The sequence below is a fragment of the Aedes albopictus genome, chromosome 3, assembly GCF_035046485.1.
Source record: "Aedes albopictus strain Foshan chromosome 3, AalbF5, whole genome shotgun sequence".
NCBI classification, from domain to species: domain Eukaryota; kingdom Metazoa; phylum Arthropoda; class Insecta; order Diptera; family Culicidae; genus Aedes; species Aedes albopictus.
In genome coordinates this window covers 206,005,655-206,025,076 of record NC_085138.1, presented here as the reverse complement: position 1 = coordinate 206,025,076, position 19,422 = coordinate 206,005,655, and the positions used below count along the sequence as shown (strand labels likewise).

At 41.2% G+C, this 19,422-nt stretch overlaps 2 protein-coding genes and 1 long non-coding RNA gene across 5 annotated transcripts in view; 2 read left to right on the top strand and 1 right to left on the bottom strand.

Moving 5' to 3' along the window:
* The window catches only part of LOC109432788 (alpha-actinin, sarcomeric), a 101,718-nt gene extending 91,036 nt beyond the window's left edge, over positions 1-10,682 (bottom strand). Inside the window, exon 1 of one of the 3 annotated variants that reach the window (XM_062858702.1) lies at positions 10,543-10,682. The gene's annotated coding sequence lies outside the window, so the exon portion shown is untranslated. Of the gene's footprint in view, positions 1-10,385; positions 10,426-10,542 lie in introns of those variants that run through there. The other 2 variants (XM_062858710.1, XM_062858703.1) reach the window with 2 other exon arrangements.
* LOC134290555 (uncharacterized) lies at positions 1,209-1,937 on the top strand. The gene has a single exon (XM_062857715.1). The coding sequence runs from the start codon at positions 1,209-1,211 to the stop codon at positions 1,935-1,937; it is 729 nt and encodes a 242-aa protein (XP_062713699.1).
* Positions 10,683-16,106: 5,424 nt separating the features above from the next.
* LOC109432787 (uncharacterized) lies at positions 16,107-18,954 on the top strand. Its single transcript, XR_002135492.4, has 3 exons — positions 16,107-17,074; positions 17,144-17,229; positions 17,302-18,954. It is a non-coding gene; the product is annotated as an uncharacterized LOC109432787 (long non-coding RNA).
* The last annotated feature ends 468 nt before the right edge of the window (positions 18,955-19,422 follow it).

The following is a 19,422-nucleotide window of genomic DNA, read 5'->3' as shown; positions in this document are numbered from 1 at the left end:
GCCGGCATGGAGAAACGGTACTGGGGCGAGGCCATCCGTACAGCAGCGTATCTACAGAACCGGCTTCCCTCCCGAGCTGTCGACGGTACACCATACGAAAGGTGGTACGGCAGAAAGCCGGTACTGGATCATTTGCGAGTCTTCGGGAGCGATGCGTATGTCCATCAAGATGTCTATATACCTGATGTGAAACGGAGCAAATTGGACCCTCGGTCGCGGAAACTGACATTCGTTGGATATGCGGAGGATCGGAAGGGATACCGATTCTTAGATCGTACGACAGACACAATCACGTTGAGCAGAGACGTTAGCTTCGTCGAATGGGACAACGGTTCGTCGCAGGTGGAGCTGAACAGTCGGAAGAATGCCAGTCCGAACTTGCCGAAACAGGAACATCAAGTACCGAAGTCGGCGAGGGATTCTGGTGCATCCGACGACGAGTGCTCTGGCGGAAGCGAATCAGGAGGATTTGAAAGTTTCGACGAGGATCATCCGGTTCAGGAGGAGCGAAATACCGGAGAACAAAGCAAGCAGTTACCAAACAGGAAGACCAGAGGAGTGATGCCAAGCAAATTGTCGGATTACGTCGTCGGCGTTGCTATGCGTGCCGTGGAGGAACCGACGACCTTCCGTGAAGCGGAGAAGAGATTCTGGATCAGCGCTATGGAGGATGAGATGCATTCTCATGGCAAGAACGGCACGTGGACGCTTGTGGAGGCCCCACAGAACCGGAAGATCGTTGGGAGCCGGTGGGTCTTAAAGGTGAAGCAAAATGAATACGGCGACATCGTTAAATACAAGGCGCGTGTTGTAGCCCAGGGTTACACACAAAAGTTCGGTGTAGACTATGACCAAGTGTACGCTCCTGTGCTCAGTTACACGACATTGCGGACGCTGCTTGCTGTGGCAGGACGAAACAACTTCGTTCTGAGGAACTACCATATTAAAACCGCCTACCTGTATGGTACCTTAAACGAAGAAGTCTACATGAGACAGCCTCTGGTTTTGAGGTACCGGGGAAAGAAAACCATGTCTGCCGGCTTCGGCGCTGTATGTATGGATTAAAGCAGTCCGCACGCTGCTGGAGCGAGAAGCTTTCAGAGGTGCTTTCGAAATTAGGATTCCAGCGAAGCTCAACTGACCAGTGCCTCTTCTTCAAAGCGGTTCCGGGTGGAAGAAGGATATTTGTGTTAGTTTATGTAGATGACATGTTCGTCGCAGCGTCAGACCAAGCAATTATCGACGATGTCTTCCATGGATTACAGCAGTTCTTCGACATTTGTGATCTCGGAGAAACCCGCTACTTTCTAGGGATGGAAGTGGCAAAGGACGATGGAATCTACTCCATCAGTTTGCGAAGCTACATTGTGAGGACGATTACGAAGTTTGGAATGAGAAATGCTAAGCCGAGTCGTACGCCGATGAATGTTGGATACTCTCAGGATACGGAACCCAGTGAACCGCTGCAGGATGGGGAGCACTACCGAAGTTTGGTAGGTGCTCTTCTATATATCGCTGTTACAGCTTGGCCGGATATTGCAAATGCAGTTGGAATTCTGGGCAGGAAAGTGAGCAGTCCTTCCGAATCTGATTGGACGGCAGCTAAAAGAATCCTTAGATATCTGAAGGGAACGCGGGAATGGAAATTGGTGTTGGGAAGGTCACAAGCAGCTGGGACGTGTCTGATAGCATACTCTGATGCTGACTGGGCGGGAGATGTGGCCAGCCGCAAGTCAACGACAGGTTCTGTGATTTTCTTTAATGGCGCTATTAGTTGGATCAGCAGGAAACAAACCCCGGTAACCTTGTCGTCAATCGAAGCCGAGTACTGCGCTTTGAGTGAAACCAGCCAAGAGGTTGTCTGGGTACGTCGACTGTTGAAAAACTTCAACGAAGAACAGAATCAACCAACCACTGTTTTCGTCCTACAAATATGATGACCGCGGACATCTTAACGAAGCCCCTTGCCGCAATCAAACACAATCGTTTCTCGGAAATGCTGGGGCTCACGGATGGTCGCATCGGAGATTGAGGAGGAGTGTTGGAGCGACTGCAATCTCCTCTTGAACAACCCTATTCAGCGAAAGCGGCGAGATGATCGAAACCCCCTACTTCATAGGGCACCACTCTTTCGCCGTCCTCATCACCCGTCCAACGACACCGAAATAACGGGACTCTTTTTCATTACAGTTTTGCATTGTATCCGAACCAGAAGTGTTTTTTCATTAAAGATTGTTTTCTTGTCAATTATAAATCGCGTTCTAATTGCTCTTCCGAAAGGTGTTCCCACTGTCCACTCTAACATTATTGACGCTTGATAATTTCTTGAGCGATTCCTTGCCTGAATTTCCCACGCATCGAGATAGACCAAGAAATTTCTTGCGATCTCCGTACTACCCATTAGGAAGTTGTTTTTTCGTGACATTGCACGTTCTGTTGCCACCCTAGGTTGCCACAGAGTGTTTTGATCAAAATTTGATTATAATAAATTATCGATTTTACATGAGGTTTTTTCATTTGCTCGAGCAAATTCTTCAAATTACAAGCTAATGCAACTGACAGTTTACGTTGAATTATAAGCTACAGTTACATAACAAAATGAGTTACATTAGGGGTACACACTAAACAGATTAAATGCTGCGTAAGCCATGATTTTCTGAATGATTCATGATTCATTTGAAATGTTTCATGATTTTGCGAATGAAATATTCAAAGATTGCCTTGGTGATCGCAACGTTTAATTAGTTTACGCTGTTAAATGAATCTCCTTATTATTCTTAATTTAGTTGAAAATCGTAGTTTTCGACTAGCGAAGTTGAATTATTCTCCAAATCCGTGCGTCGGACCTAACTTCGGAAGTGGTGCGCTGTATAGCAAACCTGGTCCGCTATACAGCGCACTACTTCCGAAGTTAGGTCCGACGCACGGATTTGAGGAAAAATCCAACTTCGCTAGTCTAAAATTCCGAGTTTCAACTGCACGTACAATATTTTATACCTCAATAGTACATTCTGCTTCCTATATCCCTATCAGGTATCAGAAGGCCGGCTCCAGAGGCACGTTATCCTCCATTTGGGACATTTGTGCCATCGCCAAAATAACAGTCTATTTCATCATCTACCTGAGGGAAAAGGAAGGAAAAAGGATTTGGATGGGGATAGGGACAGGTAGGGAAATAGGAAAAATACCCTGGAAGAGGGTACTAACGCACAAGCGTACCACAATGGGTTCAAACAGCGCCCTGAAAAGGGCACTGTAATAACGCATAAAGCGAAAGAGAGCCTATAGCTCTTTACCGCAGCGGGTTAAGAACAACAGAATATCCTGAAGATTCAGGTTTCTGAAGCCAGTTTCACTTAAGGGAACGTCCATAAATTACGTCACGCTTTGAGGGGGGAGGGGGGGTTCAGAAAAGTGTGACAACCCATACACAAATTTTAGAGATCCCATACAAAAAGTGTGACATAGGGGGGAGGGGGGGGTTTAAAATGGTCGATTTTTGCGTGACGTAATTTATGGACGTTCCCTAATAAGTGTTTACCGAATACTCGGAAACGCAGTTGCGCGAAAACTGGACAGTTACATATCAAATGATACGAAGTTCCATAATCGGATTCACAGCTATCACAGGCAAATGAATCAGCTTGCTGAATATTCGCCATGTGATAGCTGAGTCGGCAGTGGCCAGTCAATGCTTTGACCAGCATGCTGCAATTCAGCTTAGACAGATTAGTTAGATACTTCGCCACCATGTATTTTGCAATAATTTCGACATGGCAACCTCACTGGGTTTATAAACCACCTTCAAATGCCGAAAAATATTGATATTTTGCAAAAATGTGAGCGTGCGAGCAATTTAAAAAAATGTGTGTTTCCAACACAGTCCCTGTGCGGCGTGGGCGCTACTCAAAAATGAGAGCTTTTATTTTAGAGAGTAATGAAGTCATGTGATGCTCCAGAGCGAGCTAACTCATCAGCCAATTCATTTCCAGCGATGGAAGAATGACCAGGCAATGAGAGTATATTACAGGTGGGGAAGAAGAAGAGATGGCTATGTATTAGTAAGGAAAGAAAAATGTAAACACAAATAGTGACGTCACTATTTGACACGCGTTCTTATGGGAGCTCGCTTTGCTTGTAGTAGTGACATGTTTTGCACCAGACACGGATCTCACGCACACGAAGTATCTTCTTCTCCACCTGTAATATACTCTCATTGATGACCAGGTACCCACACAAGGTGAACAGCGTTTGCTGAATTCAGCTCCTCGATTTCAGTTCGACGAGCGATAACTATCTTCGACCTAGAGTTGGCCGAAGCAAGTGCTTTAATAGCAGCCTGGCTATCTGAACAGAAGTATATTACTTTGCCCATTACGTGCTTCTGAAGTGCTGATTGCAGTCCGCACATAAGAGCAAAGATTTCGGCCTGAAAAACGGTGCAGTGCCTACCAAGTGAGTAAGACTGATACAGCCTTAGCTCACGAGAATAAACACCAGCACCTGCTCGACCTTCGAGAAGGAAGCCATCAGTGTAACATACGATGCCGTCTGAAATACTTCTTTCCAGATAACCAGATGTCCACTCTTCCCGGGAAGGGACGAGCGAACAGCTCACTGGAAGTACTAAACGTGTCCGTGTTTTTAAAGGAATTTCGTGGAAAATGTCCTATATGGAAAATTACAAGCAATTGTAAGATCACTTGGAGCAAGGACAATTTTGTCCCTATTCACCAAAAGTGAAAACAACGAGGTGTGTGTTGATGTGCGGTTCACAGGAGTTTCCTCTAGTAGACCGAGTACCCGTAACCGGTAAGTGCAAGAAAGTGCTTCTTGTTTGAGATGAATGTGTAGTGGGGCAACGTCAAAGAGAACTTCGAGCGCTGCCGTGGGAGTTGAAGAGAATGTTCCAGACATCGCCATTAAGCACATCCTTTGGAGATGGCCTAATTTTGATTGGACCGTTCTCACTTCACCCTTTTGTCACCACACAAGACATCCATAAGCCAATATTGGCCGAACCACAGTTGCGTAAATCCATTTGATATACTTGGGTTTTAGACCCCAAGTTGTACCAAAAGTACTGAACTCAATGTGAGGTGTCCGGGAAAGCTTGGAATCAAGAATGACTCCAACGTACTTTACCTGTTCAGTCACATCGATTTCAGAATCAAAGAGACGCAAAGGTCGAACGCCATTACGGTTTCGCCTTTCCGTGAAAAGAACAATAGATGTTTTACTCGGATTAACCGAAAGGCCATATTGGCGACACCAACCCTCAACTACCTGAAGGGCGTTTTGCATCAAGTCGAAAAGGGTGCTGTTGCACATACCAACTAACAATGTTAGGTAGTCGTCGGCAAAACCATAAGTAGGAAAACCGCTATTATTGAGTTGCCTCAATAGCGTATCTGCTACGAGATTCCACAAACACTCAATTTCCTAATCCCTGCTAGACGCAATGTCGAAAAGAGATATCGGTTTTTGAGCATTTGGTGAATCCAATTGGAAATCATTGGAGATATACCATGACTCCGTGCGGCTTCCAATATGGCATCGAAAGGCACGTTGTCAAAGGCACCCTCGATATCTAAGAAAACCCCCAAACAAGATTGCTTTTGAGCGAATGCTTTCTCGATATCGTAAACAACCTTGTGTAAAAGAGTCACAGTGGACTTACCAAATTGGTAGGCATGTTGGTTCACATGAAGAGGCACGTTGGCCAGATGAACATCACGGATGTGATGATCCACAATGCGTTCTAAGCATTTCAGAAGAAAAGAGGTCAAACTGATAGGTCTGAAACTCTTTGCTTCTTCATACGACGCACGACCCACTTTCGGAATAAACTTTAAAGTAATATCCCTCCCGGATTTGGGAATATACCCTGTAGCAAAACTGCAAACAAGTAGTTTTTTCAAAACATGTTTGAAATAATCAAATCCTTTCTGAAGCAAAATAGGATAAATCCCATCTGCCCCAGGAGATTTGAAAGGAGCAAAGCTATTAAGAGCCCACTCAATCGATTCTATAGTTACAATACTCCGAGCCGAAGCTAAAGAATCATAACTACAAGAAAAGACATGAAGTTCATCCGAAGATGTAATATCCACACATCCAGGGAAGTGTGTGCTGAATAAGCATTCCAGAACTTCCTCATCAGAGGAAGTCAGATCGCCATTTGGCAAACGAAGTTCGTTCACCCGGAAATCCTTAGATTTCGCAAGGATTTTGTTTAACCGACTGACTTCACTCAAGCTGGAAACATTTGTACAAAGGTTTTTCCAGCCGGATCGTTCAGCAGACCGGAGAGCTTTCCTGTAGGCCTTGCGAGCCGACCTGAAAGCCTCCGAACCAGCCGAACGTCGTCTGTTCCAACTCTTTCTACAATGTTTCCAGAGTTTCGCCAGATCAGAGTTCCACCAAGGGGTTCCTCTTGTGATTTTCACAGACCGTAGAGGGCATTCTTCTTCAAAAGCTTCCATGATAAAGGTCGTTGTAGTATCAACCACTCTGAAGAATTTTCACGTCCGATTTACGTGAAAAGATAGGTAGTTTTCGTCCACCATATTTTTCACGTCACCTTCACCGGAATATCAGGTAGCTGGACAAATTAGAGCTTCGCGAATCGACGTGATGGGTCAGGTAAATTTGACTCGCGTTTTACGTATCGTTTGCGTGAAATGTGGGTGGGTGCCACTGGAGTTTCAGGTAACTTTTACGTGAAAACATGATTAGCGCTACATGAATTTCACGTGATTTATGCATGATTTTTGAATGAAAATAAAGCAGCCTCACCAGTTTGCAACGTATTTGAAGAGGCAAGAGAATTTGAATCCTTAGGGAAGGTTCAAAAATTACGTCCATCGTTTTTCGGATTTTCCAGACCCCCCTCCCCCCTCTGTCACGCAATTTTCCTATACACAATACACGTACTGTCACACTTTTCTAGACACCCCCCTCCCCTCCCCCAAATGTTGGACGTAATTTTTGAACGATCCCTTACAAAATGCAATGAAATACATAGATTATACCCTGTTTTTTCACACCTGAAAGTGAAAATGACTAACGCCACGTAACTTTAGAAGTTTTAAGGATAAGGATGAGTTACGTGATATTTCACGTAAATCGGACGTGAAAACTTTTTAGAGTGACGGCATCATCTAAATCACTTGGAGTGTCAATGGATGGTGAATATCCATGAAATTTGGCTGCAACCAAATCAGTATAAAGATCCCAGTTTGTTGACCGAGGATTCCTGAAACGCAATGTTTGCGAAGTAACATTTAAATGTTCAAAAAAGATATAGCGATGGTCAGATAAAGATTCTTCATCTGACACATGGTCAGCTCGTGACTAATTCTGCTAGAGCAAAGTGTTATATCTAACACTTCCTCTCTAGCAGATACCATGAAGGTTGGGCGGTTGGATTGTGCTACTTTTCCCCGAATATCGGTTCCCCGAATGTCGTTTCCCCGAACGCCGGTTCCCCGAATGGTCCGTTTCCCCGAAAGTCAGTTCCCCGAATGACCCGTTTCCCCGAAAAGACTATATATTACATTCTTGTTCGAAATTGTCACTTGCCACAAAATGTTCTTGTCCTGGGAACTAGGTTATTCAAAAAGATTTCCTACCATATTTAGACAGGTCGTTGGTATCAATTTGGTTCTACAAAGAACGAGCAGCAATTGAAAGAAGGAGTCATATTACCATTCTTCATTCAGCAGGGTTTCAGCAGGTTTGAAAAGCAATACAACTTGAAAATACCGCCTATAAAATAAAGAAGGGTGTGATTCGGGGAAATGGGTCATTCGGGGAAAAGTACCATTCGGGGAAACGGCATTCGGGGAATCGGCGTTCGGGGAAACGACATTCGGGGAACCGACATTCGGGGAAAAGTAGCACAACCGGGCGGTTGCCTATGTTAAGTAATGCAAGATCCGTACTACTTAAATACTCCATCAGTCTGAGCTGCCCCAGATGATATGGTGAGCATTAGCATCACTCCCAACAATTAGCGGAAGGCCTTTTGAAGTGCAGTATGCGATGACTTGTTTGAAAGCATCCGTAGGGGATGATTCATCATGCGGTAAATACACAGAACAATAGACGTATTTCCTGTTGAGGTTTCCAACAGATACATCAATTGTGATAGCACATACATCTCTGGTGGTTAGTTCAGAGATGAGTGTAGCAACTATTGCGTTGTTGACAAGCACACAGGCTCGAGGCATGACACGCGAGTTTGCCATTTCATGTTTACTTAAAGTGGGAAACACCGGGTTCACAAGGTTTCCTAGATAGAAATTTCCCTTACGAAAGTAAGGTTCTGGTACCAAGGCCACTTGGGCTGTACCATTTTGAATAAGTCTGCAAAGATTGATCGTTGCTGTTCTTTTATGCTGAAGATTGATCTGAGCTATCCTAACCGTAGCCACTACCCAAACTAGGTAAGATTAGGGGCTGTCCATAAACCACGTGGTCATTTTTTTGGGACTTCTCAACCACCCACCCCCCCCCACCCCGCGTGGTCAATTGTCCATACAATTTTTTTTATTCGTCCATACAAAATGCTCATAGGCCGAACCCCCCCTCCCCTTATGACCACGTGGTTTATGGACAGCCCCTTAAACTCTTCGCAACAACAGCACAACAAAGAACAGCAACAATAAAACCAAATCGGTATCGATTGGAAAACGCCAAAGGCGAGGATACACAGAATACACTGTAAATCGCATAATGCGAAACCATATAGGTGAAAATTTAAACTAATTAACAACATCTTCATAATCCCGCCCTTATTTAGCCTCAAGTGAGACTAAAGAAGGGCAGCTGATTGTCTCGGAGAAACACAAGGTCCACTGCACCATTGCTCCGGTTAGCGCAGTAAGGGCTACATACTGTGGAGGGCACCCTGGTACTCCACAGGCTTCGTTAGCGGTTAGGTTTTTATTAGACCCCCCCTAGCCATTCATTCCTAGGCACGGTAAGCATAAAGCTGCATCACACCATGAATTAGGGGTAACCTGTTGGTGGATTCTTACCACCGGAACAGGCGGTCCGTAGCGTTCTTCATAGCCAATTGAGACAAGACAATCGCTACCGACACTACACAGCTATCTAAGCTGATCGAGAAAAGAAGTTAATATTGATGATCAACTTCATACGGATTCGAACAGCCACCATCAAGATCAAGATTTGATTATAATAAATTATCGACTTTACATGAGGTTTTTTCATTTGCTTGAGCAAATTCTTCAAATTACAAGCTAATGTAACTGACAGTTTACGTTGAATTATAAGCTACAGTTACATTACAGCAAATGAGTTACATTAGGGGTACTCACTAAACAGATTAAATGCTGCGTAAGCCATGATTTTCTGAATGATTCATGATTCATTTGAAATGTTTCATGATTTTGCGAATGAAATATTCAAAGATTGCCTTGGTGATCGCGACGTTTAATTAGTTTACGCTGTTAAATGAATCTCCCTATTATTCTCAAAATCGTAGTTTTCGACTAGCGAAGTTGAATTATTCTCCAAATCCGTGCGTCGGACCTAACTTCGGAAGTGGTGCGCTGTATAGCAAACCTGGTCCGCTATACAGCGCACTACTTCCGAACAGGGTCGCCAGGTCAATTTTTGAGAAATCTGGATGATTTAGGAAGTTTTGTCTGGAAAAATCTGGATCGTGTAAAAAACCCTACAAATTCCGGGGAAAACCTTACAAATTCCGAGAAAAACCTTACAAATCACGAAAACAAATGTCTGGATCTTCCAGATTTTTGCAAAATGAAACCTCCAAAATCTGGATAAATCCAGACAAATCTGGAAGGTTGGCAACGCTGCTTCCGAAGTTAGGTCCGACGCACGGATTTGAGGAAAAATCCAACTTCGCTAGTCTAAAATTCCGAGTTTCAACTGCACGTACAATATTGTTCGTGCAGTTGAAAATCGGAATTTTTGACACGCGAAAATCGATTTTTCTCCTAAACCGTGTGTCGGACATACGTCGGGTACAGTGCGCTGGATAGACGGCCAGGTCCGCTGTCCAGCGCACTACGTCCGACGTTGGGTTTCACGCATGGATTTTGAGAAAATTCGATTGTCGGGTGTGGGGAAACTTCGGGTTTCAACCGCGACGATAATATTTTATACCTCAATAGTACATTTTGCTTCCTATATCCCTAAGTCAATGTTGACAATGATTACCAATCACAACGTCGTTCGATTGAGCTGGCAAGTTTACATATTGGAGCAGAAGCAACGGAACATTATCTGCTCTGCTTCGGGAATTGATGGCAACCGGCGAATATCTGTCACAAAAATGTAATGCGTATTCTTGAAGCATTTGCAACGAAATTTACTTGTAAATTACTCACATATGAATCATCCGTATATGTTTAAAAACACTGCTGGAAACCGAGTCAATTCAAATCAGTAACTTAGGGTAATAACAAAGAAAATAAATACAAGTTATCATCAATACACTTCTAAAGAATATAAAAAGATGTTAAATTCTACATTTTAGTTACTTACAAGAGAAAATTTGTATAATTTCTATGCAAAATACTCCACTACTTTCATTATTTATTACAACTAAAAGACTGACCACGCAAAAACGGCTACGCTCAAAAATGTGTTCGGCCTGCACATTTTTAGTAAACATCCATGCCGCACATGACTGTGTTGAAAACACACATTTTTTTAAAATTGCTCGTACGCTCACATGAGGATGTATTTTGCAATAATTTCGACATGGCAACCTCACTGGGTTTATAAACCACCTTCAAATACCGAAAAATATTGATATTTTGCAAAAATGTGAGCGTACGAGCAATTTAAAAAAATGTGTGTTTCCAACACAGTCCTTGTGCGGCATGGGCGTTACTCAAAAATGAGAGCTTTTATTTTAGAGAGACAGCAAGCGTATGAGCCTCTGCACGAATCTGGCGTACTGCTCACTCCCACAGAAAATTTGAAAACAGTTCGCACAGTAAAAGTCAAATGTGACTTTTACTGTGCGCGGTGTTTTCAAATTTTCTGTGGGAGTGAGCAGGACAGGGCAAATTCGTGCAGAGGCTCATAAAAAAACAATACACACTAATGTCGTTTTCGTTTTTGATTCAGTTCCAACCTGGGTTGGAACTGGATCAGATCACAGTTTCAACCCCAACCCGACTTCGGTTTCGCTTGTACTAAAGTTTGTTTGATGTTGTTTGTTTACACATTTTCCGCCGATCCAGTTCCAACCCAGGTTCAAAAACGAATTCGACATAATTAAGTGCTGTTCATGAACTAAAAAATAATTCAACAGAGGGGTAGGACACTCTACCTATAGTAAAGACACTATATGCAAAGACACGAAATGTTCCAATTGGAATTCCAAATTTGCTGTCAATGTCATTCCAATCGAGCAGTAGACCTGTCATACGCACTTTAAAAGCATTGCTCGACAGCATCATCGTCATCACGCGACAATCATCATCAATAGCAACAATCATCAGATTTCGTGTCTTTAGCATACAGTGTCTTTAACCTATAGACACTATATATAGATTCCATATATGGACTCCATAGACTCGCGAAGGCGAAGACAACTGTAGCCAAACGAACTGTCAGTTCGTGTAGCCAAACGAGCATGACGTCACGATTTCAATAGCGGAAAAACACACTAAAATCGTATTGCTCAACCATGTCTCCGCGAGTCTATGGAATCTATAGTGTCTATTAAAGACACTATATGCAAAGACACGAAATGTTCAAATTGGAATTCCAAATTTGCTGTCAATGTCATTCCAATCGAGCAGGAGACCTGTCAAACGCACTTTAAAAGCATTGCTCGACAGCATCATCGTCATCACGCGACAATCATCATCAATAGCAACAATCATCAGATTTCGTGTCTTTAGCATACAGTGTCTTTAGTGTCTATAACTCTAACTGGTATAAATTATACACGCTAAGAAAATGTTACTCTAAAATGAGTAAGATTCACACAAAACAGCTAAACTGGAACAGCTCAAAAAATGAGTAAATTGTATTTCCAGCGATAGCGCTTGCCTAAGTGTAAAAATCCAAACAATTTAGGCCGTATAATATTCTTCACATCAGCAAGAATATTATACGACTTAAACTGATAAGATTTTCGCACTTGTGCCAGCGCTATCGCTGGAAAAAAAATTTACTCATATTTTAGTTGTCCCACTTTAGCTCAGTTTTGTGTGAATTTTCTGACCATGCACGCTAAGAAAATGTTACTCTAAAATGAGTAAGATTTACACAAAACTGAGCTAAACTGGAACAGCTCAAAAAATGAGTGAATTGTATTTCCAGCGATAGCGCTTGCCTAAGTGTAAAAATCCAAACAATAGGGTCCTAAAATTTAAGGCGAAATCTCGCTTATATTGAATAATACGATCAAGCATGGTATTCTAATCGGAATTGTACTTTACTCGAACTTGAAAAACAAAGGAATAATAAGAAAATTCGAAATAAGTAAAATGGTAAATAGTTCTACTTTGACACTTGAGGTCAATTTTGTGTGACGGAGCTCGACATTTTTCGCACTGGGAATTCAAAAATGTTCCTATCTGACATACACGGTGAAAAAAAATCACTCAAAGTATGTATTATAAGCTAGGGACGAGACAAAGTACTAAAAAAATAAAAATTATATATTTTCAACTACGGTTAATAAAAACGTCAAAAATTGAGTAAATATGTACCACAGACAAACAGACGTATCACTTGGAACAAATTACGATAAAAATCATCGTCACGAAAACATAATCGCCCAATGCTAACCAAGCTGTGTTACGCAAATCACTCAGTAGGTGGCGGTAGTGAGCAAACGTCAAACAGGAGGAAAAACGATGCGAGCGCCGCGACCGAGCGATTTGCGAACTACAAAATATTTGAACTAGCCGTTAAAAATGGTAACGATGAGAAGTGAGTAGAGTGAGACGTCTGTTTGCCTGTGTATGTACTCTTGTACCATATATTGTGATTTAAAACAAGAATCCAGATAGGACTTTAGGAGCCTATTTAGGCCGTATAATCAGCGGCGTCATGGTCGCAATTTTTTCCGCAGTCAAGTTCGCAGATTGTGAACAATCCTCTGTACTCACTTTACGTAATTTATGTTTAGTCCCTTACTGTCATAGCTGTCAGATCTGTGTAACACGCTAAATAAAATTTACACAAAAGGCAATTTACACGGAAAAAAATACACGGTTATGAATATTTATTGGGTATCGGACTGGTCACCGAAAATTTGATCGTTTTCTTTGGTACGTCGAGGTCTTGAAATTAGTCTATGGTATAATATTCTTCACATCAGCAAGAATATTATACGACTTAAACTGATAAGATTTTCGCACTTGTGCCAGCGCTATCGCTGGAAAAAAATTTACTCATTTTTGAGTTGTCCCACTTTAGCTCAGTTTTGTATGTGAATTTTCTGACCGTGTGTATACCGATTGTGTTACACGATCAGAAAATTCAATCATTTTAGAGCTAAAGTGGGACAACTCAAGTGCAAAATTCTCATCAGTTTAAGTCGTTCTTGCTGATGTGAAGAATATTATACGCAAGATGTTTATAATGAAGTTGTTAGCGTATAAGCAGTAAGTGGATGCGGGGAGTGCGGCACACTGCGGGGGGATGGAGGTGACAGCCGGCCAGATTGTTTATGCTGCAGAACGCTACAGAAGCGTTGCTGCGCCGCATCGGCAACAACATTCTCAACACGAATAACCAATGTTGACATATTTCCATGGCACCCAGGTTTAAAATTTGCTCGTGCCCCCGCATTTTTTGTTAATTATGAATACAATGGTGATTTCTTAACCAAAAGAGATTGCTTTGCCGAAAATATTGCAAAATATTTGCTCGAGTGGGTGTACGAGCTAATTTGCAATCTGTGTAAGTAGGAAACATTCTATGAGTGTCATGGAGTTTGTCCGATTTTAGTGCTGAGATAGTTAAGCGTGCATGGTTTCTGTGGGGTTGCTACGTTGCTAGTAGAAATCCTCTACACGCTAAGGTCAGTTTACCCAAATATGGGTCAAGTTTACCCATAATCGCCAAAAAGTGCACATTCGCATTTTATGGGTAATGGGGCATTACCCATATATGAGTAAGCTGCATTTATTGAATTATGGGTAATTAAAAGTACTCAAATATGAGTAATTTTTTGCTATTAATAGAATGCAGATTATGGGAATCAGATTAAATAGGAATGCTAATACATAATATAACAAACATAACAATATTCTATAAAAAAATCATTTATTGTTTATATAGGCAATGTACAATTTATGTTCCATTTTAAACCACTTCACGATCACTACAATATGTTTTTTGATCTTCCCCGTAGCACTCGAAAGATTCACCTAGCACAACAGTTGGAAGCGATGCGCTTGCCTGTGAACAGAGCAATCATATCTCCATGCTCGCGTCTAATATTCGGAATCAAGTTTGACGCCGTCCTCTCCGAAGGATTTCCTTGGCGAAAGCGTTGCACTGGTACCAAATCGTCGGAATCATTGTTGAAAATCGCATGCCGGTGCAGGGCCAGTGGATATCATACTGCTCAGTTCCGGTGTTCCGGTCGAAGCACGTACGTCCTAAACTCATCGTTACTGCCACTTTGTTTCCGCAGTGGCTCTCCGGAACCGTTTGGCATCACGTTTGGCTAGGTGTCAGGTACTCCGGCAACAGCTCTACCAAAAGTTCTCCGCATCGATTCCGTAATCAAAGGAACTTTAAAGGAACAGAGTGAACATTATAATCAATATCAATTTAATCTTATTTGATGATTAATAATCCAAATTTCTTAACTTACCTATCAAAACAGATTCCTCTTATCACAAAACTTCAATAATTGCAAGTTCTCACCCGACTTGTCTCCGTTCTTGTTTGTTGGACATTGTCCACATGAATGTTGTCAATTATTTAGTTTTCATCCAAATATGGGTAATTGCAGCTACTCATATTTGGGTAAAATGGCTTTACTCATAATATGAGTCAATTTTACCGTTTTTAATCAGTTTATTTTACGCATAAAATAGGTAATGCATATGGAAACCAAATATGGGTAAATAAATTACCTATTTATGGGTAAACTGACCTTAGCGTGTACATAGAGATAAGCGGAAGTTACATATGTCGATTCGGCAACGCTGTTTATTTTGTTTACATCAGCTGCCAACACTTGCTGCAAAGCTAGATGTTCAAACTTTGCGCGTGACTTCGTAGTGGTTCAAGTTGTTTTGTTTACATTTTCTAATTATGGTAGATTTTTTTTTCAAAATTTTGAAAAAAAAAAATAGCGGAGCAATCAATGAAATCTGAAATTTATTGCAAAGTGTTAAGCTAAACATATCGGCAGAACTGAAGCAAGAAGCAGCAATGAAAGTTTTTTCGAGAAGTGCAGCAACAAAAGTTTCGTCATAAGCATGAGCTTTTGAAAGCAGAATTCATGAAATTCTATCTTTTTACTAAACTTACATATACCGTTAATTTCTCGATATTAAAAATAAATAATTTTAATTTATTTAGTTCGAATTGCAATACCGTTCAATCGACACCTTCTTACGAACGATCAGCCTGTTCATTTGGCTCACACTTTGACAGTTCTTTCTGCACGATTGGCTTACAATGGCCGCCTCCGCAGATCTCTATAATGTAGGATTACTACACTCAGCGAAAAAAACTAGCGAAATTCATCGAAATACCTTATGAAAATTTGCTATAACTAATTCTTATGGATGGCATAAGAATACCTTATGAAAATTGATCGTGCTTGCTATGACAAATTTCATAAGATGGACTTATGAAAAGAACAAAAAAATCTCAAAATGAAGCAGACTGGATTCGATCCATGAACGTCGGGATCACCGAGCCCGTGTTTTATCCACACGGCTACCGACGCTTGAGAATATCATGTTGCTAAACATGAATAAAAGCCAAGCTGTGAGACGATTTTACGTCATAGAGTGACCTTATGAAATTCATCCGAATCATTATGAATTATTTAAAGGCCGTTTCATAAGTTGGGCCTTATGGAAATATTAAGGTTATTTGGCTGAGTGTAGTTGCTAGGGCTGAAAGTTTTTGTTTGTCATCTCAGTAGTGAGTGAAAAAAATTGAAAACAAACTTGCCAGCTGTCGTTAGGTTTTCAAATATGGCGGATGGTGGAATCTGACATATTGGATTACCTTCCTTTTACTTACCTTGATTATACGGCTTAAATAGGCTCCTAAAGTCCTATCGGGATTCTTGTTTTAAACCACAATATATGGTGCAAGAGTACATATTTACTCATTTTTTTACGTTTTTATTAACCGTAGTTGAAAATATATAATTTTTATTTTTTTAGCCTTTTGTCTTGTCCCTAGCTTATAACACATACTTTGAGTGATTTTTTTTCTCCGTGTATGTCAGATAGGAACATTTTTGAAATCCCAGTGCGAAAAATGTCGAGCTCAGGCACACAAGGTTGACCTCAAATGTCAAAGTAGAACTATATACCATTTTACTTATTTCAAATTTTCTCATTATTCCTTTGTTTTTCAAGTTCGAGTAAAGTACAATTCCGATTAGAATACCATGCTTGATCGTATTATTCAATATAAGCGAGATTTCGTCTTTAATTTTAGGACCCTATTTGTTTGGATTTTTGCTCTTCACGCTAAGATCAGTTTACCCATAAATGGGTAGTTGATTTACCCATATTTGGGTTTCATATGCATTACCCATAATATGGGTAAAATATACCTTTGAAAAACGGTCAAATTTACCCATATTATAGGTAAAACCGCTATACCCAAATATGGGTAAATGAACTTACCCATATTTGGATTAAAATTTTCAAGTTAGCAACTTTTCTCGGAATGCATTAGTGCGCCATCATAACACTATCGGGAAATTTTAGATATTTTGATTTCTACGGCACCGCTAGCCAGTCGAGGTCCTCGAGCATCGGGTTTAATGACCGATACCACGTCCATCGGATTCCCACGCGGGTTAGAGTCGAGGTTCCCATATACATTGATATTTTAATCGGTAAGTACTTCCTGGATAAATTGATCCCGTACAATTTTCATTTACGGTGGATTTTTTTCGTTTCACAAGGTTTGGTACACGAAAATAATGCAGGAGCAACAAATCATCATGTAGAGCTAAATACAAGAAAGGCTACAAAAGCATGGAATTTGCAGGTAAGTTCCATAGTGACATCATCATTTTCATCAACGACCGTAGAATAAAAATATATCAGTCTTATTCCACAGTTCCGACTGCACTGAGGCTTCAAGCGCCGGAAGAACGGGAAACGGAAGAACAACTGCGCGATGAACAACAGCCGGAGGGGGAAATTACATACATGGATCATTATGAAAACTTCAAGGAGCTCCGTCTCGGATCGTCTGTTTTCCAGGATGAAAGTGATTAAGAGTATTCGAAATATGTAAAAATTTAATACTAATTTTCGTTTAATAATTATATTGCAATAAACTAAAAAAATGCAAAATTTTGTATAAATTAATTAAATGATAAATACAAAATAGTTAACAGTTCAAAAATATAAGAAAAGTCGAAAAGTAAACACGGTGAAATTACTCATTTATGAGTAAATCGATTTACTCATTTTTTACAAAAGGCACTTTACCCATCGACTAAACCGACGTGCGACTCGATTCCGGAACATGACCGAAAACATTACACGATAAATTCAAATAGCAGTGATCGCAAATGTCAAATTAAAAGTGACGTTTGGCCCGTCATAACATCTAATGCAGCCGACGTCGCGGCGTCTTGATCAAACGCTTTGTAAACAAAAACACGTGATGGCCATTATTGTCAATATATGGCTTCACGTTGCCTCTGAATGAAACATTATGGGTTATTAAAGCATTTTAGGAAGTATTAACGATCGAGTTAAATGTCTGAACCTGAAAATAAATTAATCCGAACATTGGTGGCTGTTACCATCTGCACACTATATTCCCATCGGACTGAGCAAGCGTCGTGACAATGTTTCTGCTCCTGCTGGCTGCAGTACGGCGAAGGCATAACCACCGACGACGGCGACGCCACGGAACACAAACATGCACTCTACATTCAAACCAATCAAAGTATGAAATTCTGTCTTTTGCGCTCCCAAAATGTTTTGCTTTGAACAGAACTCGTGAATTTATCTTTTTTCAGGGAATCACGAGGAATGTTGGTATTGTCGCGCTTATCTTAGATTCTCAGCAAGCTGCGTTCGAAACGCGCAGCCTCAGATCGCGCCAGACCGCGCACGTATGATTTGTACACGGTGTGCACCTTGGCTAAAACTGTTTTGCAGCCGCCGGGTGGAGCTGTCAGCCGCCGTGTACAAATCAAACGGGCGCAATCTTATGGCGGCTGACTCAGATCAGCAGGATCTGAGTGATTAAGCTAGGATGCACAATAATGTCTATAAAATAAACAGCATTGTCCAATGCTTACAAAAACTTGTTCGTTGCAACACAACTATGCATGGCATTATTTGAGAGTGCTCAAAATATTTCGGCAAAAATAGTTCTGAACCAAAACCAACAGATGGCGCTAGTTCAGTTCGCAACGGTTTTAATTTTAAATCTTTGGACGAACATTTCATGAACCTTTGCACTAGGAAGCACGTCGGTTCGTCGGTGCTTTACCCATATATGAGTAATGGGCCTTTACCCATAAAATGCGAATGTGCACTTTTCAGCGATTATGGGTAAAGTTTACCCATATTTGAGTAAACTGACCTTAGCGTGTTGGGCCAGCACTATCGCTGGAAATGCAATTTACTCATTTTTTGAGCTGTTCCAGTGTTCCAAATCTAACTCATTTTAGAGTAACTTTTTCTTAACGTGTAAGATTCACACAAAACTGAGCTAAACAAGAACGACTTAAACTGATGAGAGTTTTGCACTTGGGCCAGCGCTAGCGCTGGAAATAAAATTTACTCATTTTGTAGTTGTCCCACTTTAGCTCTAAAATGAATGAATTTCCTGACCGTGCAATCCTGACCTGTGAACAATCCTCGGTACCCCCGGTAAATTATGTTTAGTCCTGGTGCTGGTGCTACCATACACGGAGAAATCAAACTACCTAATTTTTGGGTCGATTTTACTCAAAGCTGAGTATATCGAATAAACTAGTTACCCAAAATTAGGTTGTTTTCCCTCTTTCCCTCACCGATGTTTTCAAAAACAAACAGAGATGCATCCAGGCCCCTGGCATGAATGAAATTTATCGTAGCCAACATCTGTCTGCCTTATACTCATATTCGTGCAAATTGTAACATGCGTGTAATCAACAAACGCAGCTTTTGTTTGATGTTGTGAGCCGCACACGAAATCACATTCACAATGCGTGTTTGTTGGGTTGCTTTATTC

What these genes read in the sequence shown, in the direction of transcription:
- LOC134290555 (XM_062857715.1), top strand. Translation starts at nt 1,209, where the DNA reads ATGTTCGTCGCAGCGTCAGACCAAGCAATTATCGACGATGTCTTCCAT.